Genomic DNA, 16,781 nt, shown 5'->3' with positions numbered 1-16,781 from the left:
TAATTTCACCTTGATTTAATTTTGCGATCAGCTGAATTTTTATTGATTTCGCATGGATTTAATTTTTTTTTTGTAAAAACCATAAAATTAAATCCGCAAAAAATTTTATCTGGTTTAACTATTCAGTCCTGTAATTTTTAAATTTTTGTAAATTAGACTAATATTTATCAAGTAACAATTGAAATTGATGAAACAATTTATTAAACTAGTCATTAGGCCGTGGAAAAATTCACGGGTTTGCCCGTCCTTTTTATACCGCATTGCGTGCGTCTCGCTACTTGCGCAGCTAAGCTACCATTTTGCGAGACAGACAGATAGACAGACGTATACAGGTATTATAATATAGATACTAATTATAATTTTTGTATTTTTAATAGCGAATAACTAAAAACAGTAACACCAAAAAAGAAGACTAGTAGAATTATAATGACCAAAAGGAAACACAATAGGAGACTCTGAAGGTATGTATCCAAGAAGTTTCTTTGTCTTTGTTTTCTAGCTTATGGTTTTGTTATGGCTATGTCAGACAATTTTCCATCCATTTTCAAGTTTTGTGTGTTCAAAAAACAAACTTTTCTGGCACAAACATTTTATTTTGCAGAAATTATTTACAAATTTTTTTAGACAATATCTAAAATAATTTTTGTGGTATTAAGAATGTTTTTCACTTTTTGTTTCCTCCAATGTTTTAGTTTTGTTAAATCTTGTTTGGTTAGGTAACAATTTTATAGCATGTTGCACAAATTTGTCAGTGTCCCAGAATCCTTACCCTGGGATATGAAAGTATTTAGCATACAAGTAGTTTTTATAAAAAAATTAAACCGTAATTTTCTGTTTTCATAGGATTCATGGCAACTCCATCCACAGTATCAGCAACAGTTCATAACTGTAGTTATTGGGTCCGCCTTATGCTGGGAAATGATCATTATGTAAAGGTTGCACTGTGGCATGTTCTCCATAATACAAAGCGTGATCCCACATATCAAGGACTATCACAAGATCCTTCTAAACTTAGTAAAGAGTTGAAAGGTTATAAAATTGATTTAAATAGATTAAAACAAAAAAGAGTGATCAATAAAAGACAGTGGCAATGGTTATTTCCATCTGATAACAAGCCATGCTCAAAGGAGTTTGATGTACCTCTCTTAGCTGTACTAATCCAATATTGTACAACATTACCACCGCCGAGAGGAGGCTGGCATTACCCAGACCCCACTGATGTTACTAGCAAGGCACATTATGTGTTGTTGGCATGTGCTTTCAGAAATTATTTATGCCATTATAGCAATCCCTCGACTATGCTTCAACCTGAATTTTTAATAAAGTGGAATGAAATGGAAGATATTATAAAAGGCTTGGAATATATTGTAAACACAAATGATTTGAAAACTGGAAGTTTAGACCCACATTGCAGCACCATGTTGAATTATTTACAATTGAAGTTGGCTGATTTATTTAGTCAAAATGAAGATATGACTAATGAAATCAAAAATTTGAAAGAGCAAGGTGATTTTTTTTTGATTCTCCATAATGGCATAGTAATACATGGTGAAAAAATGCTTATTCAAAACAACAAAACAATGTTACTCTATAGTTCACATGCATTCAATCTGAATAATTTGTAAACTTGAACTATTTGAATTCTATTAAAGATATGTGCAAAATTCTAATAAAGATAATGTAAAGACTTTCAATTTAAGTAACGTGATGTTTGTCTTTTAATCACTAGTTACCTATTTTTTTTTGTTGTTTAAACTAATTGCTTACATCAGAAAAGGTTACTACGCGTGATTGGATGGTAAAAACATTCATTATATACATCCCTTATAAATGACATTTTCTAAGTATGTAAATTTTTTTGGAGTACACTTATTTGCAATAAGGCTCTGCTTTTAAAAGTTTATATTTGACTTTTATTTGGTGTTGCAAGATTTCAATATTTGACATTTTCTGCATCATCATCATCATTATCATCATTCTCGGCTTAACGTCCGTTTTCCATGCTAGCATGGGTTGGACAGGGTATATTAATGACCCTTTTCCAATGTGATCCAGACTGTGTTAGATCTAAACTCAACTTCCTCTGTATCAAGTCTGTCCTTATAACCTCCTGCCAAGTGTTTTTCGGTCTGCTTCTGGGCTTTGCCCCAGGAACTATCAAGTCTCTACACTTTCTTACCCAATTATCCTCCTCCATTCTTTCCATGTGCTCCAGCCAATTCAATCTTCTTATCTGGATAACATCTTTAATTCTACAGAGACTTAGCCTGTTTCTCAGCTGATCTGAACTCTTTTTGTTTCTCAGACTGGTGTTACACATCCACCTAACCATTCTCATATCATTCCTTTCTAACGGTCAAGATCTTCCTGCTTCACTGCCCATGTACCGTACAACAAAACACTTCTTACACAGGCCTCGTACAACTTACCTTTTAACTCAATTGACAAGACTCTGCTAGCCAACAAAGGAAGTACCTTTTTCCAAGCAGAACCTATCCTGCAAGTAACACTTCTTCCAACACCCCCTTCACTGCCCAACATATCACCTAAGTAACAGAAGTTCTCAACTATCTCTAACGAGCCACTGTTGTACATCATTGAAGTTGGAAATACTTCATTCTCTATAATCTCACCTTTGAAACGCTTGCATACAAACTGGATGTCAGCTCCTAACCTTCGACCAATACTACTGCACTTCTTATGTACCCAATGCTTGCAAGTCTGACAAAAAATTGAGTTACTACCAACCCCTTTCCTGCAAACTCCACAAGGCCACTTGCATGGGCAAGTTATGAAGATGCATTTTTTATTACAAATGCTACTGTGTATTGCGCCAATACAGTGAACCACCATTTTTTTAAGCTTTACAGGCAAGTTTTTAACACAAAAATGTTTATGCAAAGGCAATAAAACTTTACCTTTATTTTTTTACAAACAAATTTAAACACCTGCAGTTCTACTAAAATTGCATTTCCACTGCTAATACACTTTTACAGAAATTTGGTAATTATTGGTAATTATTACAGATGGCTTTTAATTACTGTATTTCCCCTGAGTGACCGCCTTAACAGGTCTGACTGAAATATTTTTCCCACTAAATTAATAAACTAAATTCATAGAGGTGAGGGTTTTTGTAATAAATAAATATAAATAATCATTCATCTTTTAAAGCATGTTCCCTCATATTTAATATTGCATTTTCAAAAAGTGTTCCAGGACAAATCTTGTCATTAAAAGCTAATGCCAACCTTTAAATAACTTTAACATTGCAATATTTCATGCACTTTTAAGTGTACCTACTTCAAAACAATTACTTTATTTTTACACAGATACAAGGCTTTGATTTATAAAAGTTTGACAAATTCTCAGTCAAAAATACTGCATGTTAGAAAGAAGTTAAATTCAACATTTTTTTGATTTTTTAAACCACACAGTACAAAATTACAGTGTGTCTTCTTGTTTTGATTCTAAGCGCAAGCAATTTAATTTAATCTTTGAGGAAGTACATATGTGAAAGTGTGTAAGTAAATCAGTATTTTATGTCTTTTTGTTATAGTTAAAACTGAGGCAGAAAACAGACAGCAAGAAATAGATGATGCAGTCAAACAAACGGAGGAAGTGTTTTTGAAAAACAAATTTGATTTTGGAATATCTTTGTTAGCTAGAATGAAGTATGAAGATGCAAAAAGAATCTTTGAGGAGCTTCAACACTATGACAGAACAACAGGCAAATTTAATTCGTACACTTTGAAAGCAACACTGCAAATTGGTGTTTGTTCACAATTAAATGGTGCATATTGGGATGCAATGGAGTTGTTTCAGGAAGTTCTTAAGCAGCAAAAGGCTGTATATGGTAAATCACACAGTGAAACATTAAAAACACAGCAAATTATTGGAGAGTGTTTAATTCATCAAGGAAAATATTTTGAAGCCTTTTGTATGTTGCATGAAACCTATGAAGCGCAACTGAAATTATTTGGTTTATTACATTCTGATGTTCTTACAACAATGCATTTCATTGGTGTAAGTTTACGAAAACAGGGAAGGTATTGTGATGTGGATAATAAAGACCAACTCCAGCTTAATAGCCAACTTTTGTCTGAGACAAACTATACAGATGTGGAAAACTATACCAATGCCATGAGCATTTTTATCAATGTGTACAATCTTCGCAAAGAATTGTTAGGTGAAAAACACCCTGACACTTTGATAACAAAAAGAAACATTGGTATTTGTTTGGTCAGTCAAAAGAAATTCTCTGGAGCCATGGATATATACCAAAATGTGTATGAACATCAAAGTAAAATATTTGGTGAGACACACCCAGACACAATAGAGACAAGAAATCAAACTGATTTGTGTTTACGGGAAGTATGCCTTAATGAAGTTTACAGTGTCAGTCAGAAGTTGTTTAACAAACTTCGTCCTATAAATAAATGGTATTGCTATTTGTTTACATAACCAAGGGAAGTATTCTGATGCCATGATGTTGTACATAAAGGTTCAGGATATGCAGACAAAGATTTTAGGCTCAAAACATCCAGATACCCTACGCACACGAAGTAATAAGACCAAATGCTCTTTTATGCAAATATTTTCTCTTGTTTATTGGTGTTTATTTTTTCTTGTAATAACATTGTGCACAGGAAGGGTTTACCTATTGAACAAATTGTGCTTCGGGAAGACGTTCTCTTTTATTATTACCAGCAACAAAACTTAAATTTAAAATAAACGAATGGTGGCCTGAAATAGATTCTGATTGTTTGTCAAGCTGTGGAAGAGTTTATAAAAAGCAGACAATATTTTGGGTGAAGATCACATTCCGTTTTATACACCAAAACACGCACTGGAATTTTATTGGTCATGTGGTTTACTCATAGCAAGTGATGGAAGAGGTGCATAAACCACAATAAATTTGTGAGGTGTATCACATTTAATTAATTTGTATACTAAAAATCTGTTCCGTTATTTGAGATGTAATATCCTTTCAGTTAAATTTTATAGTTGATTTATTCATTATTTCTTTTCTATATATTTTTAGATAAGTTAGATGGAACTAATTTTGCTTTACCAAATTTTCAAAAAAATGCTGATGGCTTTGACTTTTTGTAGCTCTCCCAGTTTAAAATCCGGAAACGTTAGATTGTTTGATTAAGCATTCTGAAAAAGAGAAGTTTCAAAATGTCAATTAATAAAATTTTAAAAAATCCCAAAAAATTTGAATTTCATTGTGCAAATTCTGGAAACTTAAAAATGTCTTAAAAAACCCTGAAACTTCCTAGAATTCAAAAATAATAATCATTTATCTTTTCTAAGGTATATTTTATCGTGTTTGAATTGTGGTTGAAGTTACTGAGAAATGAGAAATACACATGTTTTTTATAAGAAACCAGTCCAGTACCGGTTGTTTCTTATGTGGTTTCTTCGATTTATGAGATATTAAATAGTCTGCTAGTGTCATCTTTTTAGTTAACATTTCTGCATAAAGAAGTACTACAATTTATAACAAAGGTAACCCTTAGGAGTTAGCAAAAATGTAGAAAAATGTCCTAAAAATTTCTTTTTTTTTAAATAAATAAGCTGCATTAGCAAAATTCCTAGGTTCCTTATAAAGAGGGTTTTTTAAAAAAATAAACAAGTAATTAATAACTTTTTGAGATACGATGCTTCATATTTTAGTATACAAAGCATTTTTCGTTGTCTACATTGTAACCATGGTTATAATATTTTAGGACATAGAAAGAAAAAAGCACCCTAAAATGCACTAGTAAGTTTACAGTGAACCATGATTTAGTTCATGTGTTGTCCCTGTTGTGTTGTTTCCTTGCATGTCCCTCAAAATATCCCTTGTGTCTTCTAGTTTAAGACTAAAAGTATTACAAGCAATTGATATGACATTATTGCTACAAGATGGTTTTTTCTCACATTTTAAAGTACCTTAAGGGCGATCAGGAAGTTTGTGGAATTTAATTTTGCAGGAATAACTTTTTAGTGGAACTAATTTTTGGCTTTATTTTGAACATGGCATTTGTGCTTTATAGACCATATAAAACAAAAGTTTACGACTAATAGAACTTTTTTCTTCAATTCCACAGAATAAATTTAGAGGTTTTTAAGGATTTTATCTTTGTGATTGCGCATGTCCTGACGAGTTTTGCAGAATTTGGATTATACAATTTAAGGTCAAATTGCAAATATAAAATCCACGAACATTTGTGACCTTAAAGTTGATAAGAATTTTGACATCAGGTAAATAAAACACATTCCTCTGTTTTGCACCAAATACATATATATATTATATTAAAATATTTTTTTGATGTGTCATTTTGTATTTGTTTAATATTGGTTCTCTCTAATTAAACTCTTATTCAGACATTGCACCTATTTACTGATATACACGATATAAAATGGTAAAGCATTGTAATTGTTATGTTTTACATGTTTAAAATGAATTGTGTTTTTTTGTGCGTATACAAAAGATGAATGATTTTTTGAATGATGTTTTGGATTAAGTGAATGGATTTTGGTTGTTGGGTAAGTTTAACTGTTATATTTTTCTAAAAGAAGTGCTATCAGATGGATTGTATTTTATTACATCTGTTATTACATTATACATTTATAACTTAAAATTAGTGTGTATATAAAATGTATATAACTTGTTTATCATATAGTTAGGTGTTTCTCGCACTGTGATTGGCTAACCCACACGAAATATATGCTATATGTTTTTTCTACTGATAAACTAGTGCAATCTTTACTTATCTTTTAATTTTACATTCCAAAAAGCTGATATTTTTCCCTGATCAAATATTCACAGTTTGATTATTCTTTTGTTCCGTCATAGTCATCAAAAAGAAGTGCCAATGCTCTCCAACGTAGAGATTTTTCAACTTAACTTAATATACATCAGCACCCTAAGAACATAAAAAAATCAAAAAAGTAATTTTTTCTTAGCACTGAGCAATAACTATGACATATAACTTTATTTTCTTGCGCTGAATTACTGAATTTGTATAATTTGTATTTCTAGTAAACAGTCAATATAAGAATAAAAATTCTAACCAAAGAGAAGTAGTATGTAATTGGTTGTTTAATTAAAAAGTATTTTGGTATGTATTTTTTTTTTTAATTTGTTTAAATTTCTTACTTTAATTATTAAAAGCACACACAACTTGTTCTGCTGACATTATGTCAAAAAAATCTTGGGACATTTTGAGCTTACAGGATATTTCCATATAGAAGATCCTTCTAAACTGAGTAAAGAGTTGAAAGGTTATAAAATTGTTTTTAATAGATTAAAACAGAAAAGAGTGATCAATAAAACACAATGGCAGCGATTATTTCCATCTGATAATAAGCCATGCTCAAAGGAGTTTGATGTACCTCTCTTGGCTGTACTAATACAATATTGTACAACATTACCACCGCGGCTGGGAGCGCCCAGACCCCACTGATGTTACTAGCAAGGCACATTATGTGTTGTTGGCATGTGCTTTCAGAAATTTCTTATGCCATTATGGTAATCCATCAGCAATGCTTTTACCTGAGTTTTCGAATAAATGGGATGAAATGGAAGATATTATAAACGCCTTAAAATATTATGTAAACACATATAATTTGAAAATTGGAAGTTTGGACCCACATTGCAGTACCATGTTGAATTATTTGCAATCAAAGTTGGATAACCTACAGAGTGAAAATAAAATAAATGCTTTAAATAGGCACAGGGAGATTAAAACACTAAAAGCAGATATTAAACTATTGAAAGTTGTTGTGAAAAATGGTAAGCTATTATATTAACTTCTTTTAATTATATCTTGTAATGTTTTATGCAGAGATATAATACATTTTTCCAGTAGGTTTAATTGTTTCAGAAGAAATCACATTTTACGTTTTTGCACACTGATTTCAACTAGTATTAGTCGAAACTAGTTGATACACCGGTGGTAACATCCACTTGGCAGAGAAATATAGATTGTTTTGGAGTTTTGATAACATCAGTAGCGCATAAACAGAAAATTAATCTTAAGAAATTTTTTAGCGCCGTCTAACATGGAAAGCTTGAAACAATGATGCAGAAAATGTATAGAATCATGTGTCTTTGACAAACAGTTAGGGAGATATAAGGGTTTAAAAAATTTGTGACGTCAGTAAAGACCGCAGAAGTAGTTTTGTCTTTTCAATTAGTATACCTGTTGCCTCTGTTGTATAGAGCGTGAAGCTGATCAAGAAAATGTATAGGACCAGGTATTTGTGAAGAACGGTTACAGAGATTTAGGGTTTAAATGTATTTTGATGACGTCATCAATTCAGTCTATTCCGAAACAGATGGATTGACCCAACTTTAGAAAATTAGTCATATTTAGGTCCAAGATGGTCCCTTGTTATTTTTGCTTACTCTGGTATTTTCAGTCACAGACAATTTTTCATATTAATATAAGAAATTAAGTCAATATGGATAGTTCCAGTGCAAGAGTAACTCACAAAGATTCAAATTTTAGTGTTGTATCCAGTATAACCAATGAAGTTAACATGCTTATAGACTTTTAAGCCTGTTACCTTCAATTGAATGTTTAATTGTTTAAAGACTTAAACTGAGTCACTTCCAACAATTACAGACTTAGATATAAAAGTAAAATGAAATTTTTAAAATGTCAAATGTTTAAACAAAACTATGGTAATTATTTTGCTATATGATAATTGAAGTACATATGTGAAAGTGTGTAAGTAAATCAGTATTTTATGTCTTTTTGTTATAGTTAAAACTGAGGCAGAAAACAGACAGAAAAGAATTTTTGAGGAGCTACATCACTATGAAAAGACAACAGGCAGATGTAATTTGTACACTTTAAAAGCAAAGCTACAAGTTGGTGTTTGTTCACAATTAAATGGTGCATATTGGGATGCAATGGAGTTGTTTCAGGAAGTTCTTGAGCAGCAAAAGGCTGTATATGGTGGATCACACAGTAAAACATTAAAAACACAGCAAATTATTGGAGAGTGTTTAATACATCAAGGAAATTATTTTGAAGCCTTTTGTATGTTGTATGAAACCTATGAAGCGCAACTGGAACTATTTGGTTTATTACATTCTGATGTTCTTACAACAATGAATTTCATTGGTGTAAGTTTACGAAAACAGGGAAGGTATTGTGATGTGGATAATAAAGACCAACTCCAGCTTAATAGCCAACTTTTGTCTGACACAAACTATACAGATATAGAAAACTATACCAATGCCATGAGCATTTTTATTGATGTGTACAATCTTCGCAAAGAATTGTTAGGTGAAAGACACCCTGACACTTTGATAACAAAAAGAAACATTGGTATATAGACAAGCAAAATTCTGTGGAGCCATGGATATATACCGAAATGTGTATGAACAGCAAAGTAAATTATTTGGTGAGACACACCCAGACACAATAGTTACAAGATATCGCATTGGTTTGTGCTTAGTAAATCAAGGAAAATTTGAGGAAGCTTTGAATTACTTTAATAAAGTTTACAGTGACCACCAAAAGTTGTTTAACAAACTTCATCCTACAAATAATCCCATAGAAAATGGTATAGCTATTTGTTTACATAATCAGGAGAAGTATTTTGATGCCATAGTTTTTTATGAGGAAGTTCAGGATATGCAGATCAAATCTTTGCATTCAAAACATCCAGACACTTTGAGAACTCGATATAATATGCTGCTTTGTTCTATCAAACAGTTGAATATCCGAAGTGGACCCACTGTTATTTGGAATAATATTCAAAATGCGCTCAATAAACTGGAAGAAATTTACTATGACCAACAACATGTTTTAGGAAGGACTCATCCTCATACTCTCGATACAAAAAGGATTCTTTATTTGAAAATGTTGTTTAATGATTATAATATGGCTTTGTTGCGATACCAGGAAATTTATTATGCACAGGTGAATATTTTAGGTGAAGATCACACAGACACCTTATACACCAGAATGTATATTGGTATTGTTATATGTTTTCTGGGTGATGTGGAACACTCACAAGTCGTGCTAAAAGAAGTGTATGAAAAACAAAAATCTTCATATGGTGCATCCAATCCATACACGATGCACACTAATCAAGTAATCAATATATTATATTGGGGACCAACTATTGGTGTTGTGAAGTGGTTGCTAGGTAGAATGTGGGATTTTATGTGGATTTTTTTGTTTGGTTAGGTGATCATTCTTTGTTTTCTAATTTTTTTTTAATGATGAGGTTAAATAAATTTCTTGTTTAACTATTTTTGAAAATTAAAAACGATAGTGCTCTTAATAAAATGTGTTTTAAAAATATTTTTAAACAGTTTGCTTATCCAATCATAATGTCGTCAGAAGTTCCTTAACAATCAATGTGTTGAATAAAGACAGATTTTTTATTGTGTATGTTGTATCATCATTTTAATGTTGGGTTTTTTTACTTTAGTTGTGTCAGCAATTAGCTTTCATGAATTGTTTTTCTTTTTATTTTAATTATATATGATTTCAGTAAAATACAAATAAAGCCAGTGCAAAAACATGACGTTCTTAATTTTCTGATTAATAAGGTATAGAATATAGAAAGTATATATATATGTAACTTATGTATGATTTCAATAGGGCTTTGTGTAAGTTTAAAACATGTACAACATGTAACAAACTATACCGATGCCATGAGCATTTTTATAGATTGTAAATTGTTATTTATTGTATAGTGTATATATATGTAACCTGTATATAAATTACATTTTTTGCGTAAGTTGAAAACATGTTTTATATTATAAATAATACCTCAACTTCAGCTGCAGGCCGATCAATAAAGGAAGAGCGATTACTCTTGCTCATACAGACTCACCAAATTCTAAGAAATGAGAGTCTACATGAGCTATAAATTGCTCCCCCAATTTCACAAAATTTTGTCTGGCTGAGCAATACCAATTCATCTTACATGCAAATCAATGTTATCTTTCTTATTATTTGCATTAAATATATATATATATATAAAAAAGACAAGATAAAATAGATAAAAAAGGTTTTTTTAATAAAACATGCGTTTATAAACTTATTCTATTTATTCAGATTATTCAGATTGCTCACCCAGTCTAAATTATTGTATCTTTGGGGATCGATTTTTTGCTTGGGTGTTATTATGTTATTAATAGGTTTGCAACTGCCTAATTTTTGAGTCCTGTATTTTTCATCCTTCTAAATTTGATATTTGCATAACCTTCAGATAATGTAGCAACAATCTAAATTGATTAAAAAAAAAGTTCAATAATTAGTGTGAAAATCACTTGACTAATAGTTAAAATTGATTTCTTGGCTGTCAACAATATTATGTTTTGTTTTAGGTTTATATCAGAAATACCTTCTTCCATGAAATTAAGGAGTCAAGAAATAAACGGTCATGAAATTAACACGGTTCAATGGAATTATGTTGAATAATGCATTCAATTAACGTGGTTGAACAAGGTTGTTTTCAAAAAATTTTATAAAACAATGCTAAAAACATTATTTATATACATAGGAATGGTACAATTACCTCAGATAAATATCAGAAATTCACAAAAAGTTAGGAATGACATTTAACTTATTCCATGAAAATGAACGATTTAACTTATTCCATGAAAATAAACGAGTCATTAACCCGGTGTTTTGAAATTTGCATTAATTTGATGACCGTTAATTAAATGAAGTGTTAATTTAAATACTGTTATTTCATGACTCGTTAATTAAAATGCTGTTAATCTGGTGACTATTTATAATTTATAAAAGCTTAAAAAACATAAAAATACAATTTTTTTTCTCCAAATTTTCTGCTATTTTCTCTTCATCGGAAGATAGCTCAATAGCTTTTTTAGTGATTTTTTTAAATAGCTTTTTTATAATCTTTATACTCTGATCCAAGTGAAAAATTAACTGAAAGCACTTTTTCTTCTAAAATTTTTAAATTTTTAACATTGTCTTTCCAAGAAACGAAAACTTTTATTTTGATTTCCAAACAGACTTGTAATAGAGGTGATAGCTTCACTACCGTGGATTTAAGAGTTGCTGTAATTTTTGCTTCAAGTTATATCGCATATTCTCAAATTCGCGTTAATTGTGATTTTGCAAAAAATTGTAAATGCATTGTAAAATATATTGTTGGTTTGGTGTTTTTATGTGGTTTGTTTGTATCTTATTATGAATTTTTTTTAAATGAATTGTGATTTTGCAAAAAATTGTAAATACATTGTAAAATATATTGTTGGTTTAGTATTTTTATTATTTTTTGTCAAGAATAACTTCTATGCTATCTGTATGCTACTGTGACAATATCATTGGTCATAAAGTTTCTTTTAAATGTTGTTTTAATAATCAATATAGGTATCATTGTAAGGCATCAAGAAACTGAATTATCCAAAGGTAGTTTTTGATCAGGTAGTTGGTAGCTACTTCGATATTGATTCTTACTGTGTTACAACTGATTGTGAATATAACTATCTTTTAATGTATGTTAGTTTAATATATCTGCCATGCTGAATAAAAGCAAAAAAACTTCAATAATAATTTCTTTAACATAGTTCTTGTTGATGAATGATGCTGAAATTAAGAGAAATACAACATTTTAAAAATTGAAAGCAAAAAATTATCTATTATTTAAGATTAATTTTATTTGAACTCTGCAAAATTATTTATCATAGTCTGTAAGCATGCATTAGAACTCCTTCATGACATAAATCATTGTACTTGAAAGCGGAAAATGATAGAAATGGTTACAACACAGCTTTATTGCCACAGAGAAATTTAATAAGTTCATGCTTAAAGGGAGCCAAAAATGCACGAATTTAACGATGTGGCAATATGTACGACGAGTAAAAACCGGAGCCGGTGAACCCATAAATTTCTTTTATGGGCTAACGACTAGTACTTAATATTGTTTTATAATTCAGTTTTTAGGTATATAAAATAATTGATAACAAAATGTAAACTACCATTGGTGTAAATGGTTTACAGGTCTTAAAGGTTAGGTAAGATTCTTTTATGTACCATGACTTAAGAAATTAGGCATTGACACGTTTACAGCTAAATTTTATTGTTGTGTGCATTTTATACACTGCATGGGAGTGATCTTATAAAGAAAAAGAGAAACAGTAATTTTATTAGAAGCAAAATCAGATTTTTGTATAATCGGTGTTGTGTTCGGATAAAGAAGTCAGTAGCTTAGATTCTACTGGAAATCAAAATACAAAGAACTGAAAATCTTGACCAATTTTTAAGAAAATGTTACACAAAATATATTTTACGAAATTTTTCTGCTGAAAGAATCTTCCTAGGTGACAGGTAATACATTTTTTCTATTGTATCCTGAAAAGAAACAATTGAACAAGCTTTCTTGTTATCTGGGAGAAAGCATAAATTGTTTTCATAAAAGAACATAAAACTATTGACATTAATATTTACAGAAATTAATTTTATATTGTTGTAGTGACATGGCTGTTGAAGAGGCGAGACGATGGGATGTAATGATATCATATCAACATGACGATAAAGAAAAAGTAAAACGAATAGCTGATTGGCTTAGACAAAAGGGGTATTCTGTTTGGTTGGATGAGTGGGAACTACAAAGCAACATCTACGAAGCCATGTCTGATGGTGTAACCAATTCCAAAATATTTATGCCATGCTTAACAAAAGCATATGACAACTCAAAAAATTGTCGTAGGGAGTTGCAATTTGCAGCTGATAGTTGTAAAGATATGATTCCATTAAAACTAGAGAGATACAAACCAACAGGAGCAGTAGGCTTGATTATTGCTGGTTTAAAATACTATGCTCTGTATGATGGCTTTAACGACACCCAATTTGAACACAAGATGAACGCTGTTAATAATAACATCACGCATATACTAGGAGGCAAGTTATATTTTTTTGCTTTTGTGATGAATTTTTTGTTTTAATGACCAATGATGTTGAAATTTTAAAATCCTTAAAAATGCTTGAAAAGTAAAAATTTAAATAACCCTAAAATATTCAAATATTTACTAACCTCCCTTATTCTCCTCATTTTTTGTTAAGCTTTCATTTTTGCATTGAACGAAAGGGATATTTATCCCTTTAGTTCAATGCAAAAATGAAAATTACTGAAAAGTATTCAAACTAAAAAAAAAAGGAAATAGACTTTTATAATGACATTTTTGTTTTAAACAAGTGAAATCCTCACTTTAAATTTTTCTTTTGTTTTGAGCAAAATATTTACAATAGTAATTAACTCGCTAGCCAAGTAAACAGCATGTCAAAATTTGCCATGTGCACTTTTTTGCAAGATAGCTTTACTGATTAATCTATGTTAAGACTGAAAAAGGCCACAAAGCTCAGTAAAACGGTGCAGACGTGAGTAGCAATTGGCATATGTTAAGATATTAACAACTATCCTTAGTCTTAAAATATGGAACCATTTTTTTTCCTATAAATTTGCATTTATTTATAGATGTTCAGGAGATGGATGAGCAAACCAAGACACTATATGATCTAGGTGTCGACTTAGTAGCTAAGCAAGAGTTTTCTGCTGCAGTTAGAGTCCTGGAACTAGTATACACACAACTGGGAGAGGAATTAGGTGAAGATCATCATCAAGTTAAATACATTGCCGAATTACTGCAGAAATGTCATGCGCATTCAACAAAAACACCGGAAGACGATTCTGTAAATATTAAACTCAACGAAATTAAGAGGTTGATTAAATATTCAGTTGCAGGGGGAGTGGTGTTGATTTTAATTTTAAAAATTGGACCTGAAAATGTTTTATGTTTATTTAAAAATTTGCTCAGATTATGCAATTAAATGCGTACAGAGTAACCTTAAACCATCTGAACAGGTCCAGGTTCTTTGGAAAGTAAAACCCTTGTAATTATGGAATTTGACTTAAAAGGGCTAGGTTTTGTACAAAGAAAAACCCTTGTAGTTTTGTGACAAGTAAATAAGTAAATAAATAAAAATAGTAAATATATGTAAATTTATGTATATACACAAATAAATGAGCAAGGTAGATATATATTTTAACAACAAACAAAAAAGAATATTTAAGGTTTTTCAATGTCTGTCTTTTATACATTTTTACTTTGCAAATTTCCCTTTTTTTTTTGCACAATATTCCTTCTATGGTTTTGTTATTTTCAATATGAATTCAACTCCACATACTTTTTATATATATTTATTTTTTACTGTCCTACATCTCAAAGTTTGCGTATTTTGATTTAAGTTTTAGAATATTATTTTGATAATAATTATATTTCAGTAAAGAAATTCACAATGATTTTTTTTATATGTAAAGTATTACGTCTTCTTTGTAAATAATTTGGTAGCATGTTTTATAACATAATGCATGTAATGTATAATAAATATTTTAAAATTTCTAACACTTTTGATAAACTCACTTTATGTTCACATTGATGTTTCTTGTTTTGTTTTGTGTTGTGTTTCTGTAGTATCTTTCTAACATCACAGTCAATTTTTTGATATGAATCCCTGCAAAAAGATTTTGCCTTCTTGCTGAATCTTCATAGGGTTGCCAATGAAGATAAGCTCATCACAACTTTTTCGAGATAAGCTATGGTTAATTAATACTTGTTTTTTATAAAGAAATGAGCAGGGTGGCCACTCGTCCTTGAAAACCTTGAATGTTCTTGAATGTTCTTGAATTTTATTTGGTCTTGAATTGTTCTTGAAATAGTATGTTTTCCACCCTTGGTTCTTGAATGTTCTTGAGTTTTTACAATTCTATGAAAAATCTTTTTAGAATAGTAAAAAAATGTCTAGTAAAAAAAGTACCAGAATGCATGGAAAAAGTATTTTTAATGAAAGTTGGTTGAGCGATGAACAGTTTAAAATATGGTTGAAAAGGGGACCAGATAAACACAAAGCATTGTGTAGACTTTGTAACACAGTGATAGACATAACTATAATGGGAAAAAGTGCTTTAGCATCGCATTCTAAGGGCAACAAGCATCAAGTGAATGTGAAAAACTATAGTCCAGTTTCTGGTCTGTTCTTCAAAAGTAACCCTCCAAAGCCATCATCAAGCAAAGACGCCTCCCCCGCCACTAACAAGATTGATTTAATGATGAGTACATTAGCAGTTTCCCATGCTGAAATTCGTTGGGCTCTGAAAGTACTAACATCACATCATTCATTTCGTTCTTGCTTGAATTTGAACCAGCTATTTTGTGTGATGTTCCCTGACAGTGACAGCAAAGTCATTCCAGTTATCAAAAACGAAATGTGCGTACTACATCGTACATGGATTAACCCCCTATTTCATGGAAATCTTGCTCCAAGAAATTAAAAATTCCCCAACCTATTCCACACTTTTTGACGAAAGTTTGAATCATTATAAACAGGAAGAACAAATGGACGTTCAGATTCGTTTCTGGAATGAAAATCTCTATGAAGTCCAGACACGTTACCTAACCTCAAGGTTTTTCAGGCGCCCAAATGCAGATAACATCTTGCACGAGATTCTTTAAGCAACTGATGCGTTACCCCAGAAATCAATGGTCATGCTTTCCATGGACGGACCAAACACTAATTGGAAAGTTTATGAAAATTTAAAATCGCATCGTACTGAGAAAGAATATCCCCAAATTATTGATGTTGGTTCGTGTGGATTACACGTGGTGCACGGAGCCTTTCAGACTGGCGTAAAAGCAACTGGCTGGAAATTGGAAAAGGTTTTAAAGGCCATGTGGAAGCTGTTCAATGATTCCCCAGCTCGAAGAGATCTATATATTCAGTTAAGCAAATCAG

General features: G+C 30.9%; 4 protein-coding genes across 5 annotated transcripts; all 4 read left to right on the top strand.

Moving 5' to 3' along the window:
- Positions 1–310: 310 nt before the first annotated feature.
- Positions 311–6,757, top strand: LOC130631097 (kinesin light chain 1-like). Its single transcript, XM_057444372.1, has 3 exons — positions 311–461; positions 844–1,506; positions 3,557–6,757. Exons 2-3 carry the CDS (start codon positions 849–851, stop codon positions 4,459–4,461), a joined length of 1,563 nt encoding a protein of 520 aa, XP_057300355.1. The 5' UTR covers positions 311–461; positions 844–848; the 3' UTR covers positions 4,462–6,757.
- A 143-nt stretch (positions 6,758–6,900) lies between these two features.
- Positions 6,901–9,337, top strand: LOC130631178 (uncharacterized). Its single transcript, XM_057444378.1, has 3 exons — positions 6,901–7,109; positions 7,295–7,783; positions 8,760–9,337. The coding sequence occupies exons 2-3, from the start codon at positions 7,534–7,536 to the stop codon at positions 9,335–9,337; spliced, it is 828 nt and encodes a 275-aa protein (XP_057300361.1). The 5' UTR covers positions 6,901–7,109; positions 7,295–7,533.
- Positions 9,338–9,359: 22 nt separating this feature from the next.
- LOC130631162 (kinesin light chain-like) lies at positions 9,360–12,297 on the top strand. Its single transcript, XM_057444376.1, has one exon. The coding sequence runs from the start codon at positions 9,360–9,362 to the stop codon at positions 10,194–10,196; it is 837 nt and encodes a 278-aa protein (XP_057300359.1). The 3' UTR covers positions 10,197–12,297.
- A 608-nt stretch (positions 12,298–12,905) lies between these two features.
- Positions 12,906–15,038, top strand: LOC130631194 (uncharacterized). Of its 2 annotated transcripts, none has more exons than XM_057444380.1 (3): positions 12,906–13,001; positions 13,465–13,892; positions 14,467–15,038. In XM_057444380.1, exons 2-3 carry the CDS (start codon positions 13,469–13,471, stop codon positions 14,817–14,819), a joined length of 777 nt encoding a protein of 258 aa, XP_057300363.1. In that variant the 5' UTR covers positions 12,906–13,001; positions 13,465–13,468; the 3' UTR covers positions 14,820–15,038. The 2 variants fall into 2 exon arrangements, with proteins under 2 accessions (XP_057300363.1, XP_057300362.1); XM_057444379.1 differs by having other exon boundaries at positions 12,906–13,006.
- The last annotated feature ends 1,743 nt before the right edge of the window (positions 15,039–16,781 follow it).

Source organism: Hydractinia symbiolongicarpus, chromosome 1 (assembly GCF_029227915.1).
Source record: "Hydractinia symbiolongicarpus strain clone_291-10 chromosome 1, HSymV2.1, whole genome shotgun sequence".
Classification (NCBI taxonomy): Eukaryota; Metazoa; Cnidaria; class Hydrozoa; order Anthoathecata; family Hydractiniidae; genus Hydractinia; species Hydractinia symbiolongicarpus.
The sequence above is the reverse complement of the archived record's forward strand: the minus strand, read 5'-3'. Positions and strand labels throughout refer to the sequence as shown.